This window comes from Ambystoma mexicanum, chromosome 11 (assembly GCF_040938575.1).
Source record: "Ambystoma mexicanum isolate Mex_15411 chromosome 11, UKY_AmexF1_1, whole genome shotgun sequence".
Classification (NCBI taxonomy): Eukaryota; Metazoa; Chordata; class Amphibia; order Caudata; family Ambystomatidae; genus Ambystoma; species Ambystoma mexicanum.
In genome coordinates this window covers 1479125659-1479143651 of record NC_090934.1, presented here as the reverse complement: position 1 = coordinate 1479143651, position 17993 = coordinate 1479125659, and the positions used below count along the sequence as shown (strand labels likewise).

Below are 17993 nucleotides of genomic sequence, written 5' to 3'. Positions count from 1 at the left end.
AAGTCCTTTGAGTCAGCCAAGTGCTGTCTCAGCTCAGTCATCAAAAATATATTCCAATAAAAACAGATTGCTCATTCCTTCACAGGTGTTCACTTTGTAACCCTTAACCCAACCCTCTCAGTTCTTCAAGCATTCACACCCCCAGGTAGCCCAGGGGGTACCATCAGTCTTTTTGAGGGTCCTAAACCTCTTAAGGTATTGGGAAGGAGTGTTTCCATATCTGGCTATTAATGCCAGTTTCACAGATTCATACTCAGTCTTTCTAAGATATCCAACTCCATTACAGCTTCAGATGCATTCTGGGGGAGCCTAGACAAAAGCCAGGGAATTAATTCATTCCCTTTGAGTCCCTGAATCCCACGAGTATATTCAAAAAGTACTCAACCAATCCAATATATCAAGTTTCACATCATACATACTCGCTGCTCCTTTGGGCAGGCAAGGCCTCTTGGGACTGGAAGACCTAGAGGACTCTGGGATGGAAGCAGATTCAAGAGACAATCTTTTCATATCCATTTCATGTTGCATTTCCAACTTCCTGAGTCTGATGTCCTGATGTTTGGCTCATCTTTGAGCTTCAATTCTTTTGTTTTCCAACTCTATTCTCTTAGTCTCAAGAGAAACATATTCTGGGCTCAATGTTGGGCCTTGTGGGGTCCCCATGGAAACAGGTTGGGATAACAAGGCAGGTTGTGGCAGAGACAGATCCTCATCCTGAGACTCCTCTACCTCTTCTGACCCTATAATGTCATCCTCATCATCATTTTCCACATTTCTTGGGTTATTAGGCGTTGTGGGCCTAGTACCCAAACTTTGGTGATTCAACAACCTTGTAATCAATTCATTTTACTTTCCGTTTGCAGCAAGGCCCCGGACTTTACACCTTTCTTTTCAGTTGATCTGCTGTTGGAACGATCAGGGCTTCCTGACTGAAGTTATCCATATTTGGCATGTAACAATTGCTTTTTACTTTCTGATGGAGCTTAGCCTTGTGGAGGTTTAGTTGAACACAAGCAAAGCAAAATACTCAATGTAACAACACTACACAAATCCTCACCGCTTGCCACCAGTGTTAGGCACCCCTGATTAAGCCAAAACTGAATTACAGGAGACTCAATGGGGATTTTCCTTTAAGTAATTGGTGCACTGTCATTGGTATACTATGTTAATGAAAATGTAACAGCCTTCAGCCGCACACAAGGACATTCACTGCATTTTGAGCTGTCTTCACTTTCAGATGACAGGCAATTGGACTAAGATATTGTACTTTGAAACGGAGATTGTACTTTGAAAACGTCCAGAGTGTAACTTAGATGTTACAATTGCTGAATTGTTTTGTTTTGATTTAATCGCAAATAACTGTTTGATTAAGCAGGTTTCTTTTAACCTGTCATTTCCCTTTTCCTGTACTTGATGTGACCATCTCTTGGGTCACTCACACTGTCTCCACACTGGGTCTTGTCCATTCATTAATGTACACTATTTCTTCGCTTAAGTGTGGTCTATTTACATTGTTTATATAGATCAACATCTCCAGAGTATGAAAATTTGTATTTTCTTTTTTTCCCTTTTTGACTTCAGATTGATCAAGATTTTGTGTTTTTGCATGGATCACTTTACGTTTTGTGTTTCTCAGTTTTACATTTACTATTTTTGATGTGGAATAATAATAATTTTCTATTTTTTATATTAATGTAGGCTGTGTCTTTCTGTTATTTGGCATATAATACATGTCTAGTTTGGGATTTGGTGTTGCTCAAACCCACAGGTTGATATCTTGCAACTTTGCACTATAACAATAGTCAAAGTATCAACAAATAGCAGCATTTGATCTCCTTCTGACACAACGCTGTGGGCCTACTACCCAAACTCTGGTGATTCAACAACCTTGTATTCAATTTATTTATTTTTTCAAACTCTTTCTATTGAATTTCATGGTTGTAAATGGTAAGAATTAGGCACCAGTATCCTTCAGCGACCGTGTCTCATGAAAGTCTGAACCTGGCAGTACATTGCAACACAAAACATTAACTAAAAATAAGGATATGAGAATATCCCTCTTCCTTCCACCCCCCATCCCCCTGCCCTTTCCTCCCCCTGAGACGTGCTCATATCTATATTATCGTGCTTGTGGTGCAGTTGCTGAGACCGTGTGTCCTTTGGCCCGGTGGAGGGCTATCTAATTGGGTTGTCGTTTGACTGCTGAATGTACAAGTTTAGCATTTTTGCGTATCGGTCCCCCCTTTCTGGATTGAGCCTGGGTTGGCGACTGAAAGCGGCCCGCTCTAGCCTCCATGTCCTGGAGAGAGTGGTGTCCCATTCTTTGTGGGAGGGCGGTGCTGGTGCTTTCCAGCGCGCGATTAGGCGTTTACGTGCGGTGAATAGCGCAAGGCTTATGATTTTGTGTGCAAGTGCGTCTCCATGCCAGTCTGCGCCGTCGCCCCCTAGAATCATAGCGCTGGGTGAATAGGGTATGTCCGCCCCCTCTATGGTAGAGATTAGTCAGTATATTCCCAGCCAGTAGGGGGATAGCACTGGGCAGGACCCATAGCAAGTGGCCCATGGTTCCTATCTCTTTACAGCCCCTCCAGCAGCTAGCTGAGGGTTGGAGGCCCATTTTGTGGAGCTTGGCCGAGGTATAGTAGAGCCTGTGGAGAATTTTGAATTGTAGCCCTCTATTTTTAAGGTTAGCTGAGACTTTAGGGAAGGCTTGGAATAATGTAAGCATGTCGGGACCGCTGACTGGAATTCCTAGATCTAATGTCCATATATCAGCTAGAGCTTTATTCTGTTTTTATTGTCTGGGATGGCTATAGCATAGAATGTGTGAAGCCGTGGGAATTCTTCTCTATTTAGTTCCATTTCTCTCTCACACTTGAGGGGGCGGGGAGTTGGCGGGACTTGGTTGTGGTGTATCTGAGAATTGTGGCTTGGATGGTGTGGTAGCAGAACCAGACCCCTACCCCGAGCCCTAGTAGGCGCTGAGCTTTATGAAAGCTTATGAATGTCCCATCTTCCATGATGTCCATCACCCTTGTGTTTGCTCATCCCATTGTCTGGCTCTTCTGGATTGGTTGCAGTTGCCCGTAGGCCATTACCGACCGAATACTGGCTCATGGTGGTGCAGCTCTGGTGGGGGCTCCCTGTGCTGCCCGAAGTCTGTGCCATTGTAGGATAGTTGGCCCTATGATTGGGTGCGTTTTGAGCATCTGTGGGTGTTGGGGGAGCGGTGTGGCTATTATTTCTATGGGTGTGAGTGGAAACATCAGGGTCAGTTCCATGTTGCGCCAGCTGGTGTCATCAATCGCGTTTAGCCAACGTTTAATCCAACACAATTGTGCTGCTTGATGGTAAGCCCTTAGTGAGGGGGCTGCAAGCCCGCTGTTTGCTTTTCTTGCCTGCAAAATGGACCACCGAGCACAGGCCTTTTTACCACCCCAAATGAATTCAGTGATGGCTATGTCTACTTCTTTGAGCATTTTCTGGGTTGGGCTGAATGGGAGCATCATGGTTTTATAGATTAGTTTGGGGAACAAATTCATTTTGAGGGCATTGGTCCTCCCCGACAGGGATAACATTAGGGTGTGTACCATCGGACCAGGTCTGCCTTTATGCTGTGGATGATCGGAGGGAGGTTCATGTCGCGTAATTCTCCTATTGTGGCGCTAACGTGGATCCGTAGATATTTTATGGATCGGAATTGCAGGGTAAATGGTATAACCCCACCTGGGTCCCACGGTACGTCTTGTTTTAGGGGCATTACCTCCGACTTACTCCAGTTTATTTTGTACCCTAACATGGGCCATAGTCCGTAGGAATGATTTCATACAGGGGATGGACGCTACGGTATCGCTGACATACTAACAGATCATCTGCATACAGTGATACTCGATTTTCTTCAGATACCTGGCCTATGCCCGCCTAGTTCGGGTCTGTGGCATTCTTATAGCCAGGGGTTCAATAGATAGGGCATAAGGTTACAGGTCACTTGGTCGAAAATAAATGGTCGACAGGACAAATGGTCGAAGCAATTTGGTCGAAAGACAAATGGTCGAATTTTTTTTTTTGTATTTTCACATTTTTTTTTTCTTTTTTGGGGGGGGGTCCCTCCAACTCCCTTTTTTGCTAAAAAAAACCCTTTTTTTTCCTTAACGAAAACCTGAAAAATATATATATAAATAAAATAAAAAATTCAACCATTTGTCTTTCGACCAAATTGCGTCGACCATTTGTCTGTCGACCATTTGTCTGTTGACCAAATGACTGAACAGCAGGTCATAAAGCAGGGGTGAGAGCGGGCAGCCCTGGCGAGTGCCCGATTGAAGATGGAATTCAGCAGATGCTACTCCATTGGTGGCCACTGAGGCGGTCGGGCCGGAATATAAGAGTTTGATCAGGTGGACGAGGCACGGAGGGAAGCCATACCTAGGCAGTAAACTAAACAATTCCCATTGTACTTTATGAAATGCTTTTTCCGCGTCCACAGCCAGGATGGCGTCATGGGGATCCCTGCTACCCGCTCTGATGTGCAATAGTCTGCGGATGTTATCGCTAGCATGTCTGTCCCTAATGAAGCCCGTTTGGTCTTTGTGTATCAGTTGTGGTAGGGCGCTTTCGATTCTTTGGGCAAGGCATTTCGCTAATATCTTAGCGTCAGAGTTTATTAACGATATTGGCCTGTACGAGCCACATGCTTCCGGGTCCTTGCCGCCTTTATGGAATACAATGTTGTTGGCTGCCAGCGTTGACTTTGGTAGACGTTTCTAGACGAGAGGTTCTTTAAATACTGCTTCCAGTTTTGGGGCAATATCTGCGACTATGCATTTATAAAGATCGATTGGTATCCCATCGGGGCCATCCAATTTTCCGTGTGAGAGGGATAGGATTGCACGTGTGATTTTGGCTTCGGTTATGTGGGTGTCGAGGCGTTAGCCTTCTCTATGGGTACTCTTGGGATGGGCATTGAGTCCAGGAATGTTTCAATGGCCTGGGGTGAGACAGTGTCTGTTGCGGTGTATAGTTCCTGATAGAACTCTGCAAATCTTGCGTTTAATCGATTTGTACCCTACTACTAGTTTGTTCACATTGTCTCCGATGGCCATGATCATTTGTGTGGCTTGCCGCTTTTTCAGGGCCAGTGCCATTAAATGAAGTGGCTGGTCATTCTCTATGTAATACGTTTGTGACCAATTCGTGTACGATCTCTGCGCCCTGTCTGTGGTTATTTGTCTAATTTCCGACCTTATATTCCGAATTTGATTCATTGACTGTTCGTCCCTGACTGTTTTGTGTTGTGTCTCCAATGTCTTGAGTTCAGCAGTAAGGCAGGCTTCAGTTTCCCCCCACTTTTTCTGCTTGTATGCCCAAGGCGAAATGCATTTCCCTCTGAGGTATACCTTAAAGGCGTCCCAGCTTCTGCATGGGGTGAAGCCAGGTGTTCTTCCCAGAACCCTTCGATGTCGTCATGAAGATGCACCACCACGTCAGGGTATTGTAGCATATGGAGGTTTAGGCGCCATGCCGGGGGTTCGCGGGTTGTGTCAGGGAGAGTGATGTTTAGAGTAAACGGTGCGTGGTCCGATATCGTGGTCGGTAGTATGTTACAGTCGGCTACCATATGTGTTTTGTGGGCCAGTAGTCCAGTCTTGAGTAGCTGGAATGGCTGTGAGAGTAATGCGTATAGTTACGCCGGGTCTTCTGAGTATGTCGCCATACATCTATCAAGTGAAGGTCGGACATTAGGGATTGTAGGGCCTTTCTTTTCCTGCAGTTGGATATGTTGCTGGGTTGCGTCCCAAGCCGGTCTAGAGCGGGGTCCAGAGTTACATTCAGGTCGCCCCCAATCACTGTTAGGTTCTGCAAGTATTGGGCGCACTTAGAAGGTGTGAGTGAAGAACGCTGGTGTGTCTTTAGTGGGAGCATATAGATTTAGAAGGGTGATTGCGTGCTGTTGTATCTGCCCTGGATCAGTCCTACCTTCCCTTCCTTATCATTTTAGGTCTGTCGCACCTGGAGGTGAACCCGTTTGTGTACTAAGACTGATACACCCCCGCTTCCCGTGGCATGGTGAGTGTACAGCCGTGCTCACCCACTCTCGTGCTAATTTTCCAGCTTTGATTTGGTTGAGATGGGTCTCTTGTAAGACTACGATGTCTGCCTGGATGTCTCTCATGTAGTTTAGCAGCCGCTTGCGTTTGATGGGGTGGCCCAACCCTTGGATATTTAGTGTCACTAGGGTGAGTTTAGCTATTGTGCGAATGTGTGGGGTGTCCTAGTGTCGGGTTCCGGGGGCCCTTGTCAGATTTAGCCATGTGTGTTGCTGTTAGTGCTGAGCACGTCTCCATTCCCTTACTCACACTTAAACTTAACAACCTGTAGGTAAACTTTGTCAACATAGTAAAACTCCGGCCCAACAGTGGGCCTGTATCAAACAAACTTGAATAACATTGGGTGGACCAACCAACCGGCCCTAGCCCAATACGTGGCTGAAAAGCCCATATATGGGTTGGTGGGTGCGAACCGTGTGTTCGCCGCCGCTTCCCATGTATCTAGTGTTGGTGGCCCTACTGGGGCTGGGGGCGACATGTGTGATAGCAGCAGCTCCTTCTAGCGGCCATCCGTTCGCTCACCCTATTTGTTCTTGTGGAGATTGGATCCGGCTTAGTACGTCTTCTGAAAGCATTTTGCTTTGCGCTGGTTGGCGCTTCTTGTTGCAGGTTACCTGTTTGTGTGACATTTCAGTGGGATGTATCGCTCTTACTGTGCCCCCAAGGCAGTCAGGCTTCATGCTTTCCTGTGCGTTTCCTATGTTCTGGGTCCCACCCCTTGGGTTCCCCGACTGCTTTTTGCCATCTTCCCTTTGACTGTGTGTTTGTGGCGCGGCCGGGGTGGAGGGAGTATGGTCATCTGGTCTTGAGTGCTCTGCTGGTACGCTATTGAAGTCACTATACTCTGTTGTAGTAGAAATCGCCAGGCAACCTCCGGTTCATCGAACGAGTGGCAGAGACTGTCAATTTGAAAACACCACACTGCTGGGAACTTTAGGTAGTGCTTGTGTTCTGTGTTTTTGAGTGCTTCAAATATGGGATTGAAACCTTTGCACCTTCTTGATAGTGAGTAGTCGTGAAAGATTTGTATCTCGGAGCCGCCTAGTCGCACTGGTGATGCCGCCCTTTATGGATTTTAGTATTGCCACCTTGTGTTGGAAATTCAACAGGCGCATGGTAATTAGCCTCTGGCATTCATTGACTGCTTGCTTGGGGATCGGAGCTCTGTGCGCTCGTTCTATGACAAGGCTCTTGGCGTTGACCATGTGTAGGGAGTTCAGTAGGAGGTCACCAATGAAGTTTTCCATGTCTGTACCTTCCGCGTTTTCCGGGACCGCAACAATTCTGAGGTTGTTCCTCCGGGATCTGTTTTCCTTGTCCTCAATCTTTTCACCCAGCCGCTGTACCTCCTGTATGACCCCATCCAGATCTTTTTCGGTGGTCATTTGATTGTCCTCCAGGGTGCTAATGGGATGCTCATTGTCTGTGGTGCGCTCAGCTTGGGCCACCAGTCGACTTTGAACGTCTTGGAGGTCCCACTTTATGTCGTGGACTGCCGTATTCCTCTCCTGTGTTCGTTGGCCGATTAGCTTAATCTCGGCCAGTATCACCTGGAGTTGCGATTGGACCTCCATTTCCAGCTTGTTCCTTGCTGACCTTCTGGGTAGACTTCCTGCTTGCTTGTTGTCTAGGGTGTCTCTGATGTCTGGAGCACAGGCTTCCCGTTGCATGCCCCCCGTTCGCGCTTGTGCCCCGGAGGGTGCCTGCGGGAGGTGTTCCTCTGCGTTTTTTTGGGGTGGGGTGGGGGGGTTCTGCCCCTGAGCGTGTGTTATGGGTTTCCGGTGGGCTGTTGTGGAGGTCCTCCCTGCGCTCTTGGTGGCGTGTGTGCTTCTTGCGCCTGCAGAATCACTCGGGGGGCCTTGCCCATCTGCGGTTCTTCCCCAGGATTGCGTGCGTGGTTCGCCGGTTGGTCACCAGGGGGTTTTCCCGTTATGGGTCTGCCTTTGATGAGCGCCTGGGTCTGTACCTCTCCTATGCCCTTGCTTCTTTGCTACATTTGCAGATAATTTGTTGATATGCCTGGGCCCTGGCGATTACTTTTGGCGGTTCTTCCCTGCGTAACTGTCTGTGGCGCCCGTCCACTCTCCCCATTTGTTACAATGGTCTGGGGTCTCGGTTGTTGTTTGTGTCCTGATTCCTTTTAGTCCACGTAAGGCTTCGGTGAGGTATTGGTGGGCAGGATGGATCTGCCTTGTGTCCGGAACGCAGGGTGTGCGCCTGGCCTTTGGGGGGTGGGGTAATTCTTGTAGCGGCTTCCCCCTCTACAAGGTTGAAGGCCAATGAAGAGGCGCCTCTGCGCCTTAGTTACAGAGTTGTTAAATTGCCTGCTGGGCGCCTGGTCTAGTGCTCGTGCCGTCAGTACACTGTGTTGAGGCTCGCGGTCTTCCCTGGGGTCGGGCATTGGTGCGATCGGCTCCCCTTTGGTCACACCCTTCTGTTGTGATCATTCTAACCAAGCACATTCATTCATGGCATGTGCATACAAGCACACTCACATCTAACATGTTGATGTTTCTCTGTAGCACTTTACTTTGCCAACCACCCGCTTTTTTACCTGTTCCTTTTTCCTTGCTCCCATAGCTGTTTTACTCTCTCTACAGCAAGGTAGAGCACCGGTCCAGGTTGTTTTGTCCGGCTGAAGAACTGTACTTGAGACTATCCCTATCTAGTGCTAGAACTCCAATATATCTCGGGAAGACAACATCACAGATTCCCCCTGTCCTCAATGTGTATACAGGGTGAGTGAGCCGTGCATTTGTGATTTAGATCAGCAGCATTATATTTAGTTACACTTGAGAACAAGTCCAATAGAGTACCTTTTGTACAAACTATGTTCCACTCTTCTCTGCCCCCTTTAGGGAGAAACTAATCCTACCACATCATTCCTGCCCTGAGGAAGGCTCTAACTACCGATGCCCAGTTGGCACACCGAAACATGTTATCCATGTGCTTTGTTCCCTATTTGTCTTGGAACACTTTGGGAACGAATTTACAAACTCTCCTACACGTTGGCAGATAACCATACAAATTGAGTTGATTGACTAATATCTCTCTGTACTTATCAGGGTAATTTTTCTACACCCTGGTATTCCCTATTTTGTAGGACAATTTGTTTCCTACTGGGACTTTTCCCTTAAATTAAGTTGTTGAAATTTATCCAAATTGCTTTGGTTAAATACGCTTCTCTTTTTGAATCTATGTATATATTATGAATGTTTTGTTTTATGTTATGTTTTACTTTCTTTTTCAATATTTTCATTAAACTTCTGTAAAAAGTGATTTGAATACGTTTGTTTTGTTTATTAAATTTTTGTACTCTAGAGACTTTTCCTTGGTTCCTTCTATGTGACTTTTTTAAAGCACATTCCTTTTGCATTACTTTGGAGATATAACTAAAATAGCCGACAGAAATTAGGACTGTCTACAGCGTGGGTACCTTGTTTGGTCCTGTTTCAAAAGTATATTTTGCCCTCCCTCACCCTTGCACCCCTTTTGTTCGTATAAAAATAACCCCTTGTGTGCAGGGCCTGAGTGTGGATCGCGTTTAATTTTACCAGACTTGCAGTGATTGGTTTTGTCCCACGGTTGTCCCTGACCCTGGCTGGGTGGCCAAGTGTTTGAACAGCAGGGGGAGTCCGTTTTACCTGGGTCTCAACTGCACGGCATAAATTCTCACCGCCCCACCAACCCTGTGCCCTTGTGCAACACTATAGTGTCTCCCCTGTGGGGTCCTCAGAGTCTGGTAAATCTGGGATGTATCCCTTTTCCTGCAGATGGTTTGCGAGGGCTTTGTCAGACTTACAGTTCGCCTCTGGGTGAGGACGGGCCGGCCCACGTAATGACGCTGCTGGTACTTGAGGGTCAGGGGTGTCTGTGATCGTGGGTGCTGGGCCACCAGAGGATTAAGGGGTGTGGTGTGCTCCGGTGATTAGTTCCTCTTGGAAAAGGTTGAAGGCTTTTTGGGGGCACTCCCTGCGCCCTGTCTGTTGCAGTTGTTCCTTCCCAGGAGCTGTGAAGCTCACGTGGTTGGGAGACGGGACTTCGGTCTGCTGTTAGGCGGGCCCCCAGGGGCGGACATGGGTGGAGGTTGGCCCACTGATGTGTGGTGCGTCTGGGCATTTGCCGTGCCTAGCGTCGCTCTGTTTGGGGGAGGGGGTGTAACCCACTGCGAGCCACTACCCCTGCCGCTGGTGTTGAGTACATATTGTCGCCGGGGGGCCCACCGCATTGCGCTGACTTACTTGGTTTACTTGAGGAGTTAGGGTCTAGGATCCGCAACTCGAATCGCCTTCCGTACCGCGGGGTGCCGCTCAGTCAATGGTCGAGTCTGCTTAGGTGCTTCATTCTCCCTCCATGTCTTTTGTGCATTCCTTGTCGGCAGCGCCTTCCTTCTCCCGATGGTGTCACCCTGGCGGATGCCCTCACCTCTGTGCTGTCACACTAGCTCTCCCTGGTCTGTCTCATGCTTCGGCGGGTTCGGTCGATAGGCAGGCCTTGGCGTCCTCTGCTATTAGGCCTCCAGGCTCCTCATTCCACCCTTATCTGTTGAAAAGCGCTGATACGCCTTACAGGTCTGCCGCCATAGGGGGTCGGCCAGGCAGTTTATCGGCCGTGAGCTGGTCTTCGTGCCTTTTTCCTGTGCTCCTGCCTTTCATGGCGCGGTGTGCCCGACCCATCTCTGTCGATTGCTTGGGTGGCCAGTGCGCGTTTTTCCACAGCGTTTCTTCTGCCGTTGCCTTTTGCATTCCGATCCTTGGTATCTCCTTTATTTCGGCAGCTGCTGCTCGTTAACGGGATGTGTCGGTTACATAATCCGAATATCGGCGGAGCTCCTCTAACCCACGGCCATCTTCCTCAGGCTCTCGAGAGCCCGCCCAATCAATTCATTTGTCTTTCCTTTTACAGCAAGGCCCCTGACTTTACACATTTCTTTCAGTTTCCCACTCTAGTCTCTTAGTGTCAAGAGAAACATATTCTGGGCTCAATGTTGGACCTTGTGGGGTTCCCATGGAAACAGGCTGGGGTAGCAAGACAGGTTGTGGCAGAGACAGATCCTTATCCTGAGACTCCTCTAACTCTTCTGACCCTATGTCATCCTCATCATCATTTTCCACATTTCTTGGGTTAGTAGGTGTTGTGGGCCTAGTACCCAAACTTTGGTGATTCAACAAGCTTGTAATCAATTCATTTTACTTTCCTTATACAGCAAAGCCCCTGACTTTACACAGTTCTTTCAGTTGCTCTGCTGTTAGAACAATCAGTGCTTCCTGACTGAAGTTATCCATATTTGGTATGTAACAATTGCTTTTTACTTTCTGGTGGAGCTTAGCCTTGTGGAGGTTTAGTTGAACACAAGCCCAGCAAAATACTCAATGTAACAACTCTACACAAATCCTCACCGCCTGCCACCAGTATTAGGCACCCCTGATTAAGCCAAAACTGAATTACAGCTGCCACCAGCCTCCTCCACAATAATTACTAGGGTAGCGGGATAACCTTAGAAGCAAAATGGGGTGCTTAAGTCCTAGAAGCCATTTAGGCTACTATATACCAGCAGATTGAAGGGGGTTGTAGTGGAAGTCGCCCTGACCACAAAAATAGAGTCAAAGATCAGACATAAGCATCTGGATAAAGCAAGACACTGAGGGGGTCCCATAAAACGGTACCAGAGGACCCCAAAAATGCAATTCTGCCCTAACAATGCCAATGAGCCCTTTGATAGTGGCCAATACATTCAATCATGGATGAAGACAACCAAATAGAAATCATGGAGCCAACTGTTTGGCAGCCCTTGAGTGAGTGAACGAACTGGCGCTACTGAACTTTCAGATAAACCTTAAGAGAAATTCATAAGTGTAGGTTTTTCAAATGAATTCCGCTGATACACCGGCTTTCAAAACTTTAGTCTTCCCTTTATAATTGCCATTATATAACTGCATTCCAAACCATCTTCCTGTACTAGCATATGACAAAATGGAAAATGAGACTTTGCAAAACATTTACTATCTCGGCGAACTTCTTTTAACATCATCCCACAGTGTATATTTGAAACCACACAAAACAACCAGCTGCTTAATACAGAACACACAACTAATTCACAGTAAATCATATTACTGTCCAATTTGCAGAACTCACTTGCGACATTGTTTTGCCAGTTTCAATGTTGAACCCTCTGCAAACTGCTGCATACTGAAGTCTGTTCCTCCCGCAGATCCAAGCTTACAAAGACCCTAAAACCCCAAACCACAAAAATGTGAAAGAAAATACAGGGCAACTGAATTCATTCTTTCAAGAGAAACAGTAATTTCGGAGAGGAGATCAGGCCAACTTATTTGAAATACAAGATCAATAGTGAAAAAGAGGTGGGTGATAAAGCAGTGAGAAGGAAGAGGAAAGTAAAAAGCAAAGGGAGTATTGAATGAAACGTAAATGCAAAGGTCGTAGGAAAAAAAAAACATTGGCAAATCAGAGACATTTTGCCAGGACTTCGTAGCAATTAGTAAATATAGGTTTGAGGTGTGTTTATATGGCTTAGTATTTCGAAGAGTCAGCCTCAGTCCTTAAAGCAACAATGTAAGACTAGCATATTGGGAAAAGTGTCCCAAACTCCCGAGAAAGGGAAGAGGAAGGTAAGTCCCACTTTGGCTCCCCTTCTCTGTTTACTCTATGCAGAGCTATTCCACAGCTCACAGGCAGCAAGCTGATGAAGGCCTGAGTGCAAAGACACCTGGCCTGATATCCCGAGTTGCAGCTTAGTGACATGGCAAGCAATTTCACTGCCAGCGAGATAACAAGAATGACAGGCTTCTTAGCTCTAAATCTGGCTCCTGCATACCCAGTGGTATATGTGTGTGTCCCTGCGGTACTAACCGACATTTACCTTGGTGTATCTCCCCTCCCCCGTGCTCACACCTGAAACCTCATCGCTCTCTGGAGATTTATTTAAGAAACTAGCTTGGACATATCTTATTGTTTTGTGAATTGCCTTTCCAAATGCAAACTCCACTGCCCAACGGAAAATGGCTCAGCCTGTCTCTGAACACTCTACCCAGCGCTCTGACCCTGAGACTCAGGGTGGAACTGTGAATTCACCCATCCAGACTCCAAAATAAAAAACATGAAATGTTGTTTCCACATGCCATCTTCGCCAAATGACACCCGAAAGAGAACTGCAGACGAGTCCCATTCCAGTGCCCCACTGCACTCGCTTCCGAGAAATAGTTTCCTCTATCCCACTTGAACATCACTAGTGTGTCACACTGCGATTCAAGTTAACCACTGTTAAGAAATGTGACAATTGCCAAAACACTGACTCACCACAAGGGCCCGGATCCGGATTGAATCGTTCTCGTTCCGCTTGTAGATGTCCTTCAGAAGAGTGACCCCATTGGCAGTGATGAAGGAGGCGCGTTTAGCTTTGCCAGCGGCATGGATCAATGCCTCTACGGCTATCATCTGGTCAACCTCACGGTTGGAGGAGCACAGGGCTATGATACTCTCCATGATGCCATTCAACTCCAGCATGCGATTTCCAGCATCTGACGCACCTTGCAACAAGCAGGAGACAGTCTGTATGGCCCGCAGCTTACCGTCTAGATCTTGACCTTCAAACCAGTTCCTGCAGTTAAGATATGAAGAAAGGAAGCTTTGAACAACACTGCAGGGCAAGTGGGGTCGTCAGTCCATTACAGATGCTAACATGGTAATTGGCTTTCAAACTGTTGTTCCACGGATCCCTGCACCACTACAGATTGTAATGTATGGACAAAATGAGGTGCACTTTAGAGAGACATATACATCAGACACACCATTTTGTATTTAATACTGCATGTAAAACTCATATGGTTGAAATGTGCATTTACCCTAATATTAAAGTTGGAATGCTGATGCATAAGCTCAGTCCCATTAGTGCAGCATTATACTGTAAGGAGGCAGTCCGATAACACAAGGCAGCTTCCTGGGCGAGAAGTGGGACTATAAAGAAAGCTCCCTCTGTAAAGACATGCGGCTCTCTGAACACGAAGACATGCATACAGCCAGCATTCTCAGACTGCTGCCAGTAGCTGCTGTAAGGAAGGCATGGTATCAAAGTAAGACATACACAAGTGCCCACAGTTCAAGGGGTTTTACTGAACTTTATCAAGGGTGTGATAAATGCCTATCAAATACTAAATGTGCAGATGGGCGCAAGCTACAACCATTAAATAATAATAATGCAGTCCTATTGGAGTCTCGTCAAAATAAAAGGGCCTATACTACAAAAACCTATTGCCAATCCTTACAGCTAATTTACAAATAGTGTGGGGAAATGTTCATGAAAAAGAAAGAAGTGTTCACAAAATGATACGTCAGGATGTTCGGGCCGTTGGCCTCCCGTCCCCACGTTTTCAGCACAGGACAAGGAGGTTCACGCGAGCATAGCACACTCTTGGGCTTCTTCGGCACGAGGACACAATTCCATTATCAACATCAGGGCCTTCTATGCACAAGTCTCTTACGTTTTCAAAGCCTCTTGATTCAGAGGGCCTGATGTATCAAACAAACAAAAAGTTCCTTTCCAAATATTCAAACAGGGCGATTCACTCTTCACCCTGGATCCCCCTCAGCCGGGCTCAGATTCCCTTTTCATAATTAGTCTCCAAGAGCCGGACTCAGACCAATTACAGTTTGCATTAGCTATCGAAGACTTTGAATGTGCACAGGGTTTGGCTTGGCCCGTTGCAGGACATCTTCGATTTCACAGTTTACAATTTTACACTCTCAGTAATTACAGAGACTTTCGAATTAGCACCCACGTGGCGCCGGACCACTCTGTATACAGTATCTGCCTTGGTTTACAAAACGTCAGTCACTCCTTGGATATTTAATTATATTTGCGTCATCACATAGGCTCACACTCTGTTCTTTACAGATTTCTTCATACAACTGCGACTTTCAACCTTGGTTCTAACACAGACCGGTCTGCTATCAGTCTCCCCAACTCACCGGCTTTGTTGTAGGAGCCAAGCACAGTACCACAGCGGCAATCGCTCCTCCCTGCCTCGACTGTCGATGCGGGAAAGCCCCGGGTACCTTTGACACACAATGCACCTTTCTTCAGCCTTATCTCCCGGTCTTATGTTTCTTATCCTCAAGTGTTCGTGAAAGTAGCGGTTTCCTTCCTCTGAAAAGACCAAGGGCAATTCCCTCCTTTCAACCCTGCTGGTCTCGCCGATCTTCTCCTCGTATTAAACTGCCATCTCGGAACTGCTGCTTGCTTGTGGGTTTTGCCTTGCTCAGAGTGTGCTTTCGTGCTCCGCCTTTTATCCGTGTGGGGAAGTGCGATGGAAGTCAGGTGTGTGTAATTATCAGTAGTTGCATGACTCTGCCTGACCCTTGTGTTGGGACAGGTCAGGTATGCGGCTCTGGTGTTAGTCCGTTGTTGCTCACAGTGACCTGTCCGTGAGAAAGTGTTTGTCTCAGAAAAAGGGGGTTAGGGCTTTGAATTCCTAGGTATCCTAACTGGTATGATGGGGAAAAGGTGTTATTGGGAAGGGGCTACCTTTTCTAACCCCCCATGACCCACTTCCACTTCCCGAGGACCCCTCATCCAGGTGATCCTCCCCCACTAGTCCACTCCCAGGAACTGGATCCAAAAGCTATGGCTGCGTCATGGCCACCTGGATGACAGATTGCTGGCGACTAGCGGGTGAGACACCTTCAGGATTCTCAAATAGCACCCTGGCAGCTTAAGGCTCAGTGTTAGGTAAGAATTAGGGCAGTCCAACTCTACACAAGACATATGTCTTGGTGTTAGGTAACCCACTTTTTAATATAGGCCTGCACTACACAAGTTGGTAGTGTGACTGAGCAGCCAGGCTAATCTTAAGAGGGGTAATGTGAGCTGTACAATGAAATCAGTAAATACAGGTATCAAAGTAAACACTTAAAGTTATATAATACATATTTATTTATACACAGATCTATCTAAAGCATTCCTTAAAAAGCAGCAACTAGCAGTAACATTAATCCCAAGTTAGGATTCAATTAAAAAAGTGAACAATAGAGCAGGTGAGTAATTCCTTCACATGTTACACATTTACCAGCACATGGAGAGACGTAAATTGAGGTCAGTATAGCACTTATTTTGTATCACATTTGCAATATTGAGTTATCAAGGAGGGAAAGGTTATGGTTAGATCAGAACATACTGGTATTCTACAAAAGAGTTACATTCTCCCAAAGGGATGCAGGCAGTCTTTCATCCCAGCAATAATAGTGTTCAACAGTTAAAACTTGTAAGGGAACACGCACTGCCAAAGCCAATAGGTTCGGATGGGGGCTTTTAGGGAGCCAGGACAGTCAAAGTCAATGGGCCAGTTCAAAGGTCTGACGCTCTCTTCTTAGAAAATATCTTTATATAGTCAGTAGTTCAAATAGAAAATCACAGAAACTCAACAGGAGTCACCTTAAGGAAGCACAAGCTGGAAGGCCAGTGCAATTGAGTTGAGGTCAACTCACAGTAGGATTAAATGGCACTCCCGTAGATAGGAAGCACCCCAAACGGCAAAAGGATAATGTACCCCAAGCCCCACAGTACCTGTGAACTGAAGAATTTGTTCCAGCTGGATGCCTTCTGGTTGCAGTGCAGCAGACCCTTGCTCCTGGTCTTTGGTCGTGGTGACGAAGGGGGGGACTCGGCAGCAAAAAATGTCCTTCGATTCAGCGGCCCTTTTTGGTTTGGCACCTTTTTCTCAGCGCCAAACAAGAGCGAACAGCTCCGGTTAGAAGTTCTTTGATCCCTCAGTCCTGGAATCTGGTGAGGAGACTGGACGCGAATTTCCTGCTTATCTAGGGTCCACGAAGATTTGCCCGGTTTCACACTTTGGAAGACAACGCACTCACAGATGGTCGAGGGACCCCAGGTATTGAGGTTATGCAGCCTTGGGAAGTCGCAGCAAGGCAGGGGTTACGCCAAAGTAGAGTTTGTCTTGAGGCTAGTTGGTCCCACCATCCCAAGGGGCGGGGAGAGGGGGGGGAGTTGTCCCGCAGGGGTCTTCCAAGTGTATTCGAAAATGGGGTCAGTACAGCTGCAGGGCTTCACTGGGCACTTTGCGGTCCAGGAGTGTGCTGCTGGCGTCTCTTCAAGTCTTCTTCTTCGAATGTTGTCCTCCAGTGACCGACTCTGCGTCTCGTCCCAAAAACCTCGCTTTTTATTCAAGTTTCTCATTCATTCACAGCCATAGGTTGTCAATTACCCAGCAGGGTGGCTGTCCTCCAGGACAGCCAGCCAGCCAATTGGAACTGGTTTCACTCAGGCCCACCTAGAGACAAAGGACAGGTAAGTTTCGGGACCCTCCCTCACTTTCTTGCCTTTCCGGACACAATGGAGCCTGGGCGGGCTGAAGCCCGCCAAAGGCAGGACAAACAAAGGACTCAAACCCAATTTAAACAAAAAAAAAAGCCCAGAAGAAAGTAACTGACAAGAAATGGCGAAAAAAGAAGCCAGGGGCCATTTTGGGAAAATGGTTACCATTGGGTGCTGTTCTGCAGCTGAGGTATCAGCCTGCAGATACATGTCACGAGTTAGTAAAAAAGAAACCACTGCCATGTTAGGCAGAATTGCATGCAGTACCCCTGGGACCACTAATCACAGATACGACTACAGGTGTTAGCCAAACCAACCTTTGGTATAAGTCTGTACCACACAGTTTTTGGTAGCGAGCTGAGCATCGAGGCTTATATCAAGAGTGAATGTGAGCAGTATCAGTAATTACACAGAGGACTTTCAATCACAGTGGTTCAAGTAAACACTTATAGTCAAGGTTTCTTGGTAAAACACTTATTAATTTATTACACAATCATTTAGAAAACATTTGGCTAGAAGGAGACAACTTAATATTATAT

At 46.9% G+C, this 17993-nt stretch overlaps 1 protein-coding gene across 1 annotated transcript in view; it reads right to left on the bottom strand.

Moving 5' to 3' along the window:
* UNC45A (unc-45 myosin chaperone A) overlaps window positions 1–17993 on the bottom strand; it is a 239197-nt gene that overhangs the window by 119846 nt on the left and 101358 nt on the right. The window contains exons 10-11 of the mRNA XM_069625194.1: window positions 13425–13725; window positions 12243–12337 (exon numbers count right to left, since the gene is read on the bottom strand). Of these exons, the coding sequence (XP_069481295.1) occupies window positions 12243–12337; window positions 13425–13725 (396 nt within the window). The remainder of the gene's footprint in view (window positions 1–12242; window positions 12338–13424; window positions 13726–17993) is intronic.